The sequence below is a fragment of the Lathamus discolor genome, chromosome 5 (assembly GCF_037157495.1).
Source record: "Lathamus discolor isolate bLatDis1 chromosome 5, bLatDis1.hap1, whole genome shotgun sequence".
NCBI classification, from domain to species: domain Eukaryota; kingdom Metazoa; phylum Chordata; class Aves; order Psittaciformes; family Psittacidae; genus Lathamus; species Lathamus discolor.
The window spans coordinates 111,220,325-111,232,920 of NC_088888.1; the positions used below are offsets into that span (position 1 = coordinate 111,220,325).

A 12,596-nucleotide genomic window follows, 5' to 3' on the forward strand; every position below is an offset into this window, starting at 1 on the left:
AATTATGTTTGCTTTAGCCTAATTGTTTGGGTGATGAGGTGATGCACACGGAGAGTATCCACCAACATGCTGATGCTGATGCCGGTGCTGGTGCCAATGCCACTGACCGGGTCCCTGTCTTTGCAGGCACGGGGAGGATCTGGATGGACGACGTCTCCTGCAAGGGGACAGAGGACAGCCTTCTGCGCTGCAGCTTCTCCAGCTGGGGCAAGACCAACTGCGGCCACGCCGAGGACGCTGGCGTGAAATGCCTGACACCGTGATGGGGGGGGACGGGGATGCCCCCGGCCTGGCTGCGGGGGTCCCGAGAGGCTCAGCCCTCCCCGCAGCCTCCCCTGTGCTTCCTGAGATGGGTTTATTATCAGAGAAATAAATGCCTTTTTGTTATTCTCTACCGTGCTGCTGCAGCCGTGCCGGGGGGGTCACAGTGCGATGGGGGTCCTGGGGGAACCATAGAGACCCTGAGACCGGCTCAGCCCTGCTTCAAGAAGCCCCTGCAGCTGAGTGGGGGTACAGAGCCCCCTCCAACAAACACACCTTCCCCTCAGGGCTTGCGGACCCCCCAGGAACACCCCTCAAGGGCTTGGGGACCCCCGCAGCCAGCCCTCACCCCTGCCACAGCCTGGGGCTCCTCCAGGCACCGTCCTCATCCAGTTTCGGCTGTGCCATGGAGACCCCCGCAATGGCTCCCTCCCCTGCGGACTGAGGCCCGCAGAGAGCCCACCGAAGGGTTTGGGGAGCCCAGAGACACCCAGCCCCAAGCGCTTGGAACCCCATAGGGACCCCCGAAGGGCCTGGGACCCCACAGAATCCCCCCAAACACCCCGGTGCCCTCTCCGATCCCCCCCCCCCAAGGCCTTGGGGACCCCTAAGAACCGCCCCCCCCCCCCCCCCAAAAACACTTGGGGGCCTTCGCGCTCCTCCCCGCCCCCTCCGCGTTCCGGCGCGCTTTGTCCGCCCGCGGCCGCCGTAGCGGGGAGGCGGCCGTTTCGCGCGCGCAGGATTCAAACGGCGGCGGCAGCAGCAGGTAACGGCGGCGGGACGGGACGGGACGGGACGGGACGGGACGGGACGGGACCGGACCGGACCGGACCGGACCGGACCGGACCGGACCGGACCGGACCGGACCGGACCGGACGGTGGGTCCCGGTCCCGGTGTTAGCGCGGGGTGCGGGGCTGGCCCGGGCTCTCCTCACGGCGGCGGGCTCCAGCAGACCAGGGCTTGCGGCTCCCCTCGCCCCTGAGGTGGGGACCGGGAGCCGTGTCCCTTCCCCCCCCCCCCCCATTTGGGACCCCCCCACCCGCTGTAACAGCACCCATCAGTGCTCTGCTGCCCCCTCCAACCCGGAGCCCCGCTCACCCTCGGGGCGAGACCCCCAGTCCCATCCTGTTGGGAGCAGCACGGGAATGCTTCATACACCCCCAGCCCCTTCCCTGGGTGCCACGTCCCGTGCTGGTTCCCTTAGGACACGAGGCTCTTGCCTCGCTTCTGAGTCACCCCAGCCCTGTTGCAGGGTTCACCCCAGCTCTGCAGGCCAGCCCCGGGGTGATGAGCCCCGCAGGGCCGCAGCGGTAACAAGGGAGGGAGCCCATGGAGCTGCGTGTGCAGGGAGGCACACCCCTGCCTCAGCTCTCAACCTGCTTGCTGAGGGGAGCCGGGAGAAGCCAAACGAGCTTCCCAACCTGTAGTCCCCTTTAACGTACCATTGCAGTACCTGTAGTGCCCCTTTAACGTACCATTGCGGTACCTGTAGCGCCCCTGCCTGGGTTAGGGCTAGAGTCCCGACAGCTTGTGCTCCCTGGCCTTTCCATGGGATTCCTCCTGTGTTCTGGGGGTGGAGATGTAACAAAAGTCTCTCCTGTGCTGTAGGGATCAGGCTTGCAGTGATGGAAACCTTCAGGTCTCAAAACAAACTGCTCCAGAGGGAGAAACCAGGTGAGTTGTGTTGAGGCCTGTGCCTTGTTTCTAGAGGTGCTGGTGAAGAAACAGAGGGTATGGGGGCTCACCCGGGCTGCTGCCACTTGCTCTCTTCTTCCCAGTAGGATGGGGGGAGAATCGGGAGGGTAACAGTGAGAAAACTGATGAGTTGAGATAAAACCGGCATAACTAGTGAAGAAAAATGAGTAAAGGCAGCTCAGGAATGCACTCGCTGCCTCCATCCCAGCCAAGCTGCTCTGATCCGCTGCATGGGGTCACTCATGAGGCTGGGTTTCTTTTCTTTTTAGATGTGGGGCCAGTTTCTGTCACTATTCCAGCCTCCCCCTTCATGCAGAAGCTTGGATACGGCACTGGGGTCAACGTCTACCTGATGAAAAGGTACTTGTGAGAGCACAGCGTGAGGTGGTGCTTGGAAATGGGGCTGGGCATCTTTTTTCCCTTAGAAAAGTAGAACCACAGAATGGTCTGGGTTGGAAGGGACCTTAAAGCTCATCCAGTTCCAGCGCCCTGCTACAGGCAGGGACACCTTCCACTAGACCAGGTTGCTCCAAGCCCCGTCCAACCTGGCCTTGAACACTGCCAGGGATGGGGCAGCCACAGCTTCTCTGGGCACCCTGTGCCAGGGCCTCAGCACCCTCACAGGGAACAACTTCTGCCTAAGATCTCATGTCAATCTCCCCTGTGTCAGGTTAAAGCCATTCCCCCTTGTCCTGTCCCTACAGGCCCTTGTCTAAAGCCTATCTACAGCTTCCTTGTCAGCCGCTTTAGGCACTGGAAGCTGCTCTAAGGTCTCCCTGGAGTCTTTCCTTCTCCAGGCTGAACAAGCCCAGCTCTCCCAGCTTGTCTTCATAGCAGAGGTGCTCCAGCCCTCGGAACATTGACCTTCCCATACTGCCTGCATCCCTTTAACTGGGCATGTTCTCGAGGAAGGTGGGTGGGATTTCCAGCTGTCCCATGTGTGCTGGAGGTGTCGGTGCTTGGAAGGAGTCCACTATTTTGGGGTAATCCCTTCAGCCTTTCCCTGGAGTTCATGTGCCGGGTCCATTCCTGGCTCTGCCGTGGCCTGCTGGGCAGCTGCCTTCCTCCCTGAGCCTCTGTTCCCCCACCAGAAAATGAGAATCAATACAAATCTCCTTTTTTAAGACACCTGGAAGCTCGCTGGAGGAGCACTGTGGATGGGGCAGGCGTTGCACACACATCTGCAGTGTGCACATTGGCAGGCTTTCGTTTATTTCAGCATTGTTCTTTATTCATTCAACAAAATAAATGGAAATGCTCTCCAAAAGAGATCCTTAGTGACCTGTGTGAGCTTCAGCCATGGTGCTGCTTACCACTGGGGTGGTTCTGAGCCGTGCAGTTTTTCCCATGCAGATCTCCCAGAGGTTTGTCTCGCTCCCCATGGGCTGTGAAGAAAATCAATTCCAAATGCAACAGCAGCCAGCAAAGCATCTATCAGCAGAGACTGAATGATGAAGCCAAGATCTTAAAGAACCTCCAACACCCCAACATTGTGGGTGAGTTTCCAGCACAGCTTGTGTTGCTTAAATTGCAATTTGAGCCATTGGAGCTGATTCAGGAGCCAGGTGATGTGACATGAGCTGGCTGCAGGGTTTCTCTGGGCTCCTTTCACACCAAGGACTGTGGGTTCCGGACCTCCCTGGGCCAGGCCTACCCTGGACCTTCTTAAATTAACTTAGCCTTGCCCTGTGTGACAAGAACTGCTAGGGCAGTGTGAATGGTGTTGGAATCATGAATAATTTGGGTTGGAAAAGACCCTTAAGATCATAGAGTCCAACTGTTAACCCAGCACTGCTAAGCCCACCACTAACCCGTGTCCCTCAGTGCCACATCTACACATGCTTTAAATCCCTCCAGGGATGGTGACTCCAGCACAGCCCTGGGCAGGCTGTTCCAGTGCTTGACAGCCCTTTAGGGAAGAAATTTTTCCTAATATCCAATCTAAACCTTCCCTGGTGCAGCTTGAGGCTGTTTTCTCTTGTCCTATTGTTTGTTACCCAGGAGAAGAAACCAACCCCATCTCTATACAACCTCCCGTCAGGTAGTTGTAGAGTGCAAGAAGGTCTCCCCTGAGCCTCCTTTTCTCCACACTAAGCACCCCCAGGTCCCTCAGCTGCTCTTCATAAAACTTGTGCTCCAGACCCTTCACCAGCTCCACTGCCCTTCTCTGGACCCACTCCAGCACCTCAATGTCTCTTTTCGATGAGAAACTCAACATGACCCAATAGCGTGCGCTTGCAGCCCAGAAACCAGCTGTATCCTGGGCTGCATCACCAGCAGCATGACCAGCAGGTCCAGAAGAGGGGATTCTCCCCTTCTGATCCACTTTGGTGAGACCCCTCTTGGAGCCCTGTGTGCAATTCTGGTGTCCTCTACATAACAAGGACATGGAGCTGTTGGAACAAGTCCAGAGGAGGCCACAAGGATGATCAGGGGTATAGAGCACCTCCCGTATGAAGATAGGCTGAGAAAGTTGGGGCTGTTCAGCCTGGAGAAGAAGAGGCTGCATGGAGACCTCATAGCAGCCTTGCAGTAGCTGAAGGGGGCCTACAGGGATGCTGGGGGGGGACTCTTCATTAGGACAAGAGGTAATGGATTTAAACAGGGGAAGTTTAGATTGGATATAAGGAAGAAATTCTTTATTGTAAGGGTGGTGAGGCACTGGAATGGGTTGCCCACGGAAGCTGTGAATGCTCCATCCCTGGGGTGTTCAAGGCCAGGTTGGACAGAGCCTTGGGTGACATGGTTTAGTGTGAGGTATCCCTGCCCCATGGCAGAAGGGTTAGAACTAGATATGAAGGTTCTTCCCAACCCTAACTATTCTATGATTCTTGTAGTGAGGTGTCTAAAACTGAACACAGGATTTGAGATGTGGCTTCACCAGTGCCCAGTACAGGGGAACAGTCACTGCCCTTGTCCTGCTATCCACACTTGTTGACAGAAGCCAGGGTGCTGTTGGCATGCACAGGGACCCTGCCTCGCTATCATGCTAGAGGGGTGGCGAACAACCGAGGCTCTCTCTCTGAGCCAGTGCAGGAGAAAGGCCTGGGTTTGCCCTAAAATGTGGCTCATAGCACACCGTTGTGCTTTGTTGCCTGTTGAGGTTTGCGTTGGTCACCGAGAGGTTGGTATCTCACAAGCTGCTGCTGTGCGGAGGCTGCCCCGGAGCTGAGAGGTGTTTTGCTGCCAGCTTTGTTCTGTGAGGCTGCTCCAGCATGGGGAGGGTCCACTTGTAACATGGCAAAGGATGGGTAACCCCTTTATGGTGTCTGGGATGGCTTCTGTGCGTGGAATGAGGCTCTGTGTCCCCCACTGCTGACACTTTTGTGAGGTGGCAGTTGGGGCTCTGTCATGCTCTCGGCTCTCAATGATAGGAATATTTTGAGGAGCTGCTTTAGTCTGTGTTTAATTTCTGCTCTTATCTAAAATCTCTCATGCCAGTCAGAACAGCTTCCTCTGACTTCATCCTTTTATTTGTTCTTTATACTATCTCGGTACAGTCAGTTGTGCTAGCAATGCTGCGTGCTAGGAACTCTGTATTCCTAAACCAGCACGTCTTGCTTCTGCCAGGAATTCAAGAGCAGAGATAGGCTCAGCCTCTCACACTGCAAACATTTCATTGCTGCTTTTGAAAAAGGTGCCATAAATCAGTTACGGAATAACACTTCAGCTATGCCATTATGCAAGATGTTGCCATTTATAACTCCACCCAAAGAGTGTTGGTTACCGACAGGAGTAAAACACGGAGGAAGAACCTTTACATGACTCTCCATATGTGCAAGTCTTGACCTTGTGAAATAGCCCCTGCAAGAGGAGGGCTTGGCTTTCCCAAAAGTCACCCCAGCCTCTGTCTTGCTCCTGCAGCTCCTCATCTTTGAAATCATAGAATAGTTAGGGTTGGAAAGGACCTCAAGATCATCTAGTTCCAACCCCCCTGCCATAGGCAGGGACACCTCACACTAAACTATTCCACCCAAGGCTTCATCCATCCTGGCCTTGAACACTGCCAGGGATGGAGCATGGGCATGTTGGTCCTGCAGGTCTGCTGCTGCTCTCCTTTCTCCTGGTTCTCCACCCTGCAAAGGTGAGGGCGAACCTCCCTGCCCTGGGCACAGGGTGCAAAGCTGACAAGGGAAGCAAGAAGAGAGGTGCCTGTTGGCCCTCCTGGAGGAGGGAGCTCCTTTCCCTCAATGAGGTTTGTGGCTCGGGGCTGCGCAGGTCACTGTGGATGTTCTTGTGGCTTTGCCTCACCATGTAAAGCTGTGAGCAGCTCCCCTGGGAAGTGAATTGGCTTGGGATAGGTTGCAGCATCTGGGAATGCACCAGGAAAGCACCTGGGCAGTAGCCCCAAATGTTTTGGCTCCATCGGGCCAGCAAGCATGCGGAAACGATGGTGTCTGCGTCGGCTCTTAACAAATGATCTTTGTTGGCAGGTTACCGCGCGTTCACCGAGGCCAACGATGGAAGCATGTGCCTGGCCATGGAATATGGAGGAGAAAAATCGCTTTGTGACTTGATTGAAGAAAGAAGTGCAAAACGGTTGGGCCCTTTCCCTGCTGCCACTATCTTTAAAGTCGCTTTGAGCATGGCGAGGGGGCTGAAGGTATGTTTAATGTTAAACTGTAGCTGTTCTGTGTGGAATCGTGCACACTGAGGACTCTGGAAATACAAAGGGATTTGGTGTGCTGTGCCAGCAGATGGAGAGCAGATGCTTGGTGGTGTTTCTTTCACCAGGGTGCTGTACAGGGTGAAAACTGAGTCCTGAGGCTTGAGATTGAATACAACACGAGATGCAACAAGAGGTTTTGTCATGAACATTCTGCTGCCCTCCCTTGGGGCTACCGACTGTCCCAGCTTGCTAGCCAGGAGATGAGGTTGGCTGCTGGCTCTTGCATCCTTATTGCCACCCCAGGCAGCTGCAGGGAGCTGGTCTTGGCACAGAAATTGGTTAACTGGTGCCCATAGCTGCCAGCTGATGCCACTGAGGTTGTGTGTAGGGGGAAAAGGTGGGGAAATGGAGACTAAACCACAGCACGGCTTCTGAGCCTCTCCTGGGCTGCTCCAGTGCTCAGGGTAAAGCACAGGTGGCTGCGACAGTGAGTCCTGTGCTATTCCTGCCAAGGACATGTAGCTCTAAGCTCCCAGGATAACAGAGACCTGCACTTGCCATCAGCTAATGCCTGCGCTTTGCACCTGCCCTCAAGGCCTTGTTGCTTGAGGTGCTTCTCACAGCCTTTCACTACAAGTCAGCAGTAAGCCTCCAAAAGTATGCTGGGTGGAAGAAACTGCCTTGTAAGTGTTAAGGAAGGTGTTGACCCATCTTTGAGCTTAATTTAAAGCTAAACACACTAAATATTGAAGAAGCTGGTGCTTTGTTGTCCAAATCCAATGGCGCTTCCTGCCTCTCCACAGACGTGAGCGGGTGTTAACAGGTTCTCTCTGCCTCTTAGTATCTGCACAATGATAAGAAGCTGCTCCATGGAGATATCAAGTCTTCGAACGTGGTCATTAAAGGTGACTTTGAATCCATCAAGATCTGTGATGTGGGAGTGTCCCTGCCCCTGGATGAGAACATGACTGGTAGGTTGGGCTTCAGGAAGGGGATCTGGATGCTTAGTGGCTGCTTGAGGTTGGCTCCAGGAGCAGAGGGAATACACTTGCCCTCCTGTGTCCACGGAGAGAAGGACTGGCAAGTTGTTTGCACCCTGCATTGGGTGAAGGGGATATCTGGAAGGTCCAGCTTTAATTCTTCAGACCTGTGACACCCACCTTGTGCCATCCTGTGCTTGTACATGGACACAGGATGCTGGGTCAGGCCCTGCTAGACCCAGCTGAGGAGATGCTCTTGCCAGAGAGCCAAGTAAATGAATCTTTCTCGTAGGGCTAGAAGGAAGCACAAGCCAAGTGTGAGCGTTATAAAGACTTCATGTAAACGAGAAGCAGATGTCTAATGGCGTCGTGGCTTGGCTGTGAGCAGCGGGAATGTGTTTGGGTTAATTACAAGAATGCTTTTCTCTGCTGCTTTACAGAGCGCTTGGGCCTGCAACAGCCTCGTAATTTATAAAGCTGCTCCATTACATTTTTATTAGTGGCTCTTCCCTTTTATAAGGAGTGAGAGAGCAGGAGGCAGCGCCCAGCATAATCTCCTGGAGAGGAGAGTGGCTCGAGTATCAGTTTCTGGGCTGCTTGAGCAGGAAGAAGTCCTCTCTACCCATCCCCGATTTTGGCTTTGCCTCCTCATGGTCTTGAGGAGACAACGGGCACCAAACAACAGTGAAAGGGCCAGTCCCTGCTAAGGATTAAAGTGCAACAGCCCATTAAGTGTTGAAGGATTTTGGCATTTGCTTGTTGTTACAGGCAGGGCTTTGACAATCCGCCCCATGAGACAAAAGTTTCTTAAACAGCTTGAGATTGCCAATAGCTTGGGAGAGTGGGGAGAAATGTGGGATCTCTTGGGAGTGGGGTGAAAAGGATTGGGTCAGAGATAGTGCTGCCTCTGTCAGGCTGAGAGCTGATTGCTTCAGCTCTCCTGGGGCAAATTAAAATCAAGGAGGCATTAAATTGAACAGTGATGAGAACTGGAGAAAACTGTGTCCAGCTCTGGGGCCCCTGACATAAGAAAGATGCAGAGCTGTTGGAAGGAGTACAGAGGAGGCCGTGAAGAAGCTCCGCAGGCTGGAGCATCTCTGCTATGGCGACAGGCTGAGAGGCTTTACAAGGGCCTGTAGGGACAGGACAAGGGGGAATGGCTTTAACCTGACAGAGAGGAGTTTTAGATGAGATCTGAGGCAGAAATTGTTCCCTGTGAGGGTGCTGAGGCCCTGGCACAGGGTGCCCAGAGAAGCTGTGGATGCCCCATCCCTGGCAGTGTTCAAGGCCAGGTTGGACGGGGCTTGGAGCAACCTGGTCTAGTGGAAGGTGTCCCTGCCCATGGCAGGGGTTGGGACTTGATGAGCTTTAAGGTCGCTTCCAACCCAAACTATCCTGTGATCCTATTATAAGATGATGGTTCAGTTCTTCTCTGCATGGCCTCAGACCTCATGGAGGTTTCTCTGCCGTTCCCAGCATTCATTGCTGGGCCTGTGGTAAAGAAACATGAGCCCCACTGGGTCTGGCACTTCTGCAGAGCAAGATGCAGGTCATGGGGGATTTGAGACTATGCAGGTGTGAAAGGAAAATGGGTTCAGGCTCCCAGAAGATCCTGCCCTGTGGCTTTGGCACACCTGAGCTAACTGACAGGCTAAGTCCCTGCTGTGTGTTGAGCTGTGACTGACTGCATCTCACAGTGTTTGTGAGTCCTAGCAGAGACTTGAGCCATGTCTTTTCCTTTCAGTGAGTGACCCTGACGTGTACTACATTGGCACTGAGCCCTGGAAACCCAAGGAAGCTCTGCAGGATGATGGCATCATCACTGACAAGGCCGACATCTTCCCTTTTGGGCTGACTCTCTGGGAAATGATGACCCTCTCGGTGCCCCACCTCAACCTGGGCGATGAGCCTGATGATGAAGGTTTGTTTCCTTATCTTGCTGGTGAGCAAATTCTGCTCCTAGGAATGCCTTCCTCTCTGAGGAGGACTGATTTTTACAGTGTGTGTTAGTATGCCCACAGTGCTAGGTCTCCCTCAGGTGCCATATGAAGGGCTTTGCAGTCATCTGTCTGCGCCAGCTGCATCTCCGAGGCACGCTGGGGAGCTCACTGAGGAGTTTGCTGCAGCACAGAGGTGCTCAGCACTACCCCAAGGCCACCTTCAACTTTGCTTAGGTTTTTAAATCCAAACGAGAAGTTGATAAATGATGGTAACTAATCACTGCAGACCAGCTGCTAGTCTAACAGCTCACCTTGATCTTCAGCTGCTTGTCAGCACACAGGGGTAGGCTTCAAAGATGTCCCTGAGCTGGCGGGCTGCTCCCCTGAAAGCTGTGTAGCTCTCTCAGCCATGCTCCGGCTCCATCCCACATCCATGCAGCACAGGAGCAATTATCCAGGCTGTAGCTGTGTGGTGGGTGCTGTTGAGATGCCACTAAAATGATATGGCCAGAAAATATCTAAAAATGACATCATGCTTGAAATGGTACACAAGAATATTTGAGCCTTTGGAAAAGAGAAACTAAACCAAATGTGCTGTGTCATGGCCAGTGTTAGGGTTGCAAATACCCTCTTGGCACTGACAAAGCATGGGGGAAGCAGGAAGAGTTACTTTGGGCACCTCCTATGTGCCCATGAGGACTGGCCATAGAATTACAGAATCAGGTTGGAAAAGACCTTTAAGATCACCGAGTTCAACCATTAACCCAGCAATGCCAGGCCCACCATTAAACCACATTCACAAGTTTTACACATCTTTTAAATACTCCCAAGGACAGTGACTCCACCACTGCCCTGAGCAGCCTGTTCCAGCACTTGAGAACCCTTTTGGGAAGAAATTTTTCGTCATATCTAGTCTAAATCTCCTGTGGTGCAACTTGAGATAATTTCCTCTTGTTCTTATCACTTGTTATTTGGGAGAAGAGACCAGCCTCCATCTTGCTACAGCCTCCGTTCGAACAGCTGTAGAGAGTGAGGAAGTGCCCCCTAAACCCCCAGTTCCCTCAGCTGCTCATCACACTTGTGCTCTAGACCCTTCACCAGCTTCGCTGCCCTTCCCTGGCCTTGCCCCAGCACCTCAATGTGTAGTGAGGGGCCCAGAACTGAACACAGGATTCAAGGTGCAGCCTCACCAGTGCTAGTACAGGGGGATGGTCACTGCCCTGGCCCTCCTTGGCCACACTATTGCCGATACAGGCCAGGATGCTGTTGGCCTTCTAGGTGACACCCTTATTCAGAGTTACACAGAGCAGACTGGATGGGCAGAGGGTGCTATTGCTGCTTGCAGGCAGAGTTGCACGCTGGAGCACCACAAAACTAAAGATCTTACAGGATGCGATGGGAAAACTACTCTTGCCAGAGCCTTCAGGCTGGCACAGCCCCACAGGCTGCCTTGTGTTTTCTAACTGTGTCTCCAGGCTGCAGAGCTTTTTCCTAGCCAGCTCTGCAGGGGTGACTCAGTTATTCTGCGGGGAGAAAGGGGGTAGACACAGCTTCAAAATATGTAATTTAAACCAAACAGAAAGTAATGATGCATCCCAGGCAGTAATTATTGCTAATAGGAATAGCAAAGCTGACATGGAGGTCACAACCCACTGCACACCTGCAAGGGCAAGACTTGGGGATACCAGTGGATAGAAAGCTAGACATGAGCTGGCAGTGTGCGCTTGCAGCCCAGAAACCAACCCTGTCCTGGACTGCCTCACCAGCAGCATGACCAGCAGGTCGAGGGAGGGGATTCTCCCCCTCTGCTCCTCTCTAGTGAGATCCCCCTGCAGTCCTGTGTCCAGCTCTGGAATCCCCAACAAGTTAAAGAAGGACGTGGAGCTGCTGGAGCAAATCCAGAGGAGGCAACAAAGATGCTCCAAGGGGTGGAACAGCTCAGCTATGGAGACAGACTGAGAGAGCTGGGCTGGAGCTGGAGAATAGAAGGCTCTGGAGAGACCTTAGAACAGCTTCCAAGAAAGCTGGAGAGGGGCTTTTGACAAGGGCCTGTAGGGACAGGACAAGGGGGAATGGCTTTAACCTGACAGAGGGGAGACTGACATGAGATCTGAAGCAGAAGTTCTTCCCTGTGAGGGTGGTGAGGCCCTGGCACAGGTTGCCCAGAGAAGCTGTGGCTGCCCCATCCCTGGCAGTGTTCAAGGCTAGGTTGGACGGGGCTTGGAGTAACCTGGTCTAGTGGAAGGTGTCCCTGCCCGTGGCAGGGGATTGGAAGTAGATGAGCTTTAAGGTCCCTTCTAACCCTAACCCTTGTGTGATGGATGAGAGGGAGTAAAGCCCCACGACTTTGCCACCTTCTTGTCCAGATGAATCTTTCAACGAAGACTCCTTTGATGAGGAAGCATACTACAACGCCCTGGGAACACGCCCAGCCCTCAACATAGATGAGCTGGACTCATCCTACCAGCACATGATTGATCTCTTCTCTGTCTGCACCAGTGAGGACCCCAAGAAGCGTCCCTCAGCTGCACGCATCGTGGAAGTCCTGGAGGCAAGTCTGGCCTAGGGGGTAAAAGCATCTGAGCTCCTGGTGCTCAGGGATTAAGTTAGAAGAAAGAGTAAGTCTACTCCTGCAGTGTTTATCCTTCTAGTATGTGAAAACTGTTCTATGTACTTAAACACAGAGCCTAAACTCTTTAAATGCTAACCCCTGTTTCAAGGATGTCTTAAACAACTAGGGCTCGCCCTGCTCTTAGAGCAATCCCCTCCCACACGCAGTCAAGTCCTAAGTAAGCTACATGCTCTGTGCAATAGTTTTCCTTTAATTGTTTTATTACAGATGTTTTCAAACCCTTCCCCCCATCTGTGTTGAATTAACAGTTCTTGTGACTAAGATGTTAATAATAAATGTATTTTAGTTTATCTCAGGGTGAAAGGGGTGTTTTTTCTCTCTTAAGGAGCACGTTTGTGACTCTACCAGGTATGTGCAAGCTTTGGAGGGCTCTTGTGTAATGTATTTGTGCTCCCGAGGTGGTTGGGGCAGCAGCCCACAGGTAACAGTGTATTACCAAGGGAGAGCAGCTGCCTGCTCAAGGAAAAGGTTTTCTGAC

General features: G+C 53.3%; 2 protein-coding genes across 4 annotated transcripts in view; both read left to right on the forward strand.

The window, feature by feature from the left end:
* SCARA5 (scavenger receptor class A member 5) overlaps positions 1 to 392 on the forward strand; it is a 35,094-nt gene extending 34,702 nt beyond the window's left edge. For both annotated transcript variants that reach the window (XM_065681956.1, XM_065681957.1), the window contains exon 9: positions 127 to 392. In XM_065681956.1, coding sequence (XP_065538028.1) covers positions 127 to 263 — 137 coding nt within the window. In that variant the 3' untranslated portion in view covers positions 264 to 392. The remainder of the gene's footprint in view (positions 1 to 126) is intronic.
* A 573-nt stretch (positions 393 to 965) lies between these two features.
* On the forward strand, positions 966 to 12,408 carry PBK (PDZ binding kinase). Of its 2 annotated transcripts, none has more exons than XM_065681962.1 (8): positions 966 to 1,027; positions 1,871 to 1,936; positions 2,227 to 2,317; positions 3,311 to 3,453; positions 6,391 to 6,560; positions 7,408 to 7,537; positions 9,291 to 9,467; positions 11,853 to 12,408. In XM_065681962.1, exons 2-8 carry the CDS (start codon positions 1,888 to 1,890, stop codon positions 12,050 to 12,052), a joined length of 960 nt encoding a protein of 319 aa, XP_065538034.1. In that variant the 5' UTR covers positions 966 to 1,027; positions 1,871 to 1,887; the 3' UTR covers positions 12,053 to 12,408. The 2 variants fall into 2 exon arrangements, with proteins under 2 accessions (XP_065538034.1, XP_065538036.1); XM_065681964.1 differs by lacking the exon at positions 966 to 1,027 and adding an exon at positions 1,182 to 1,245.
* The last annotated feature ends 188 nt before the right edge of the window (positions 12,409 to 12,596 follow it).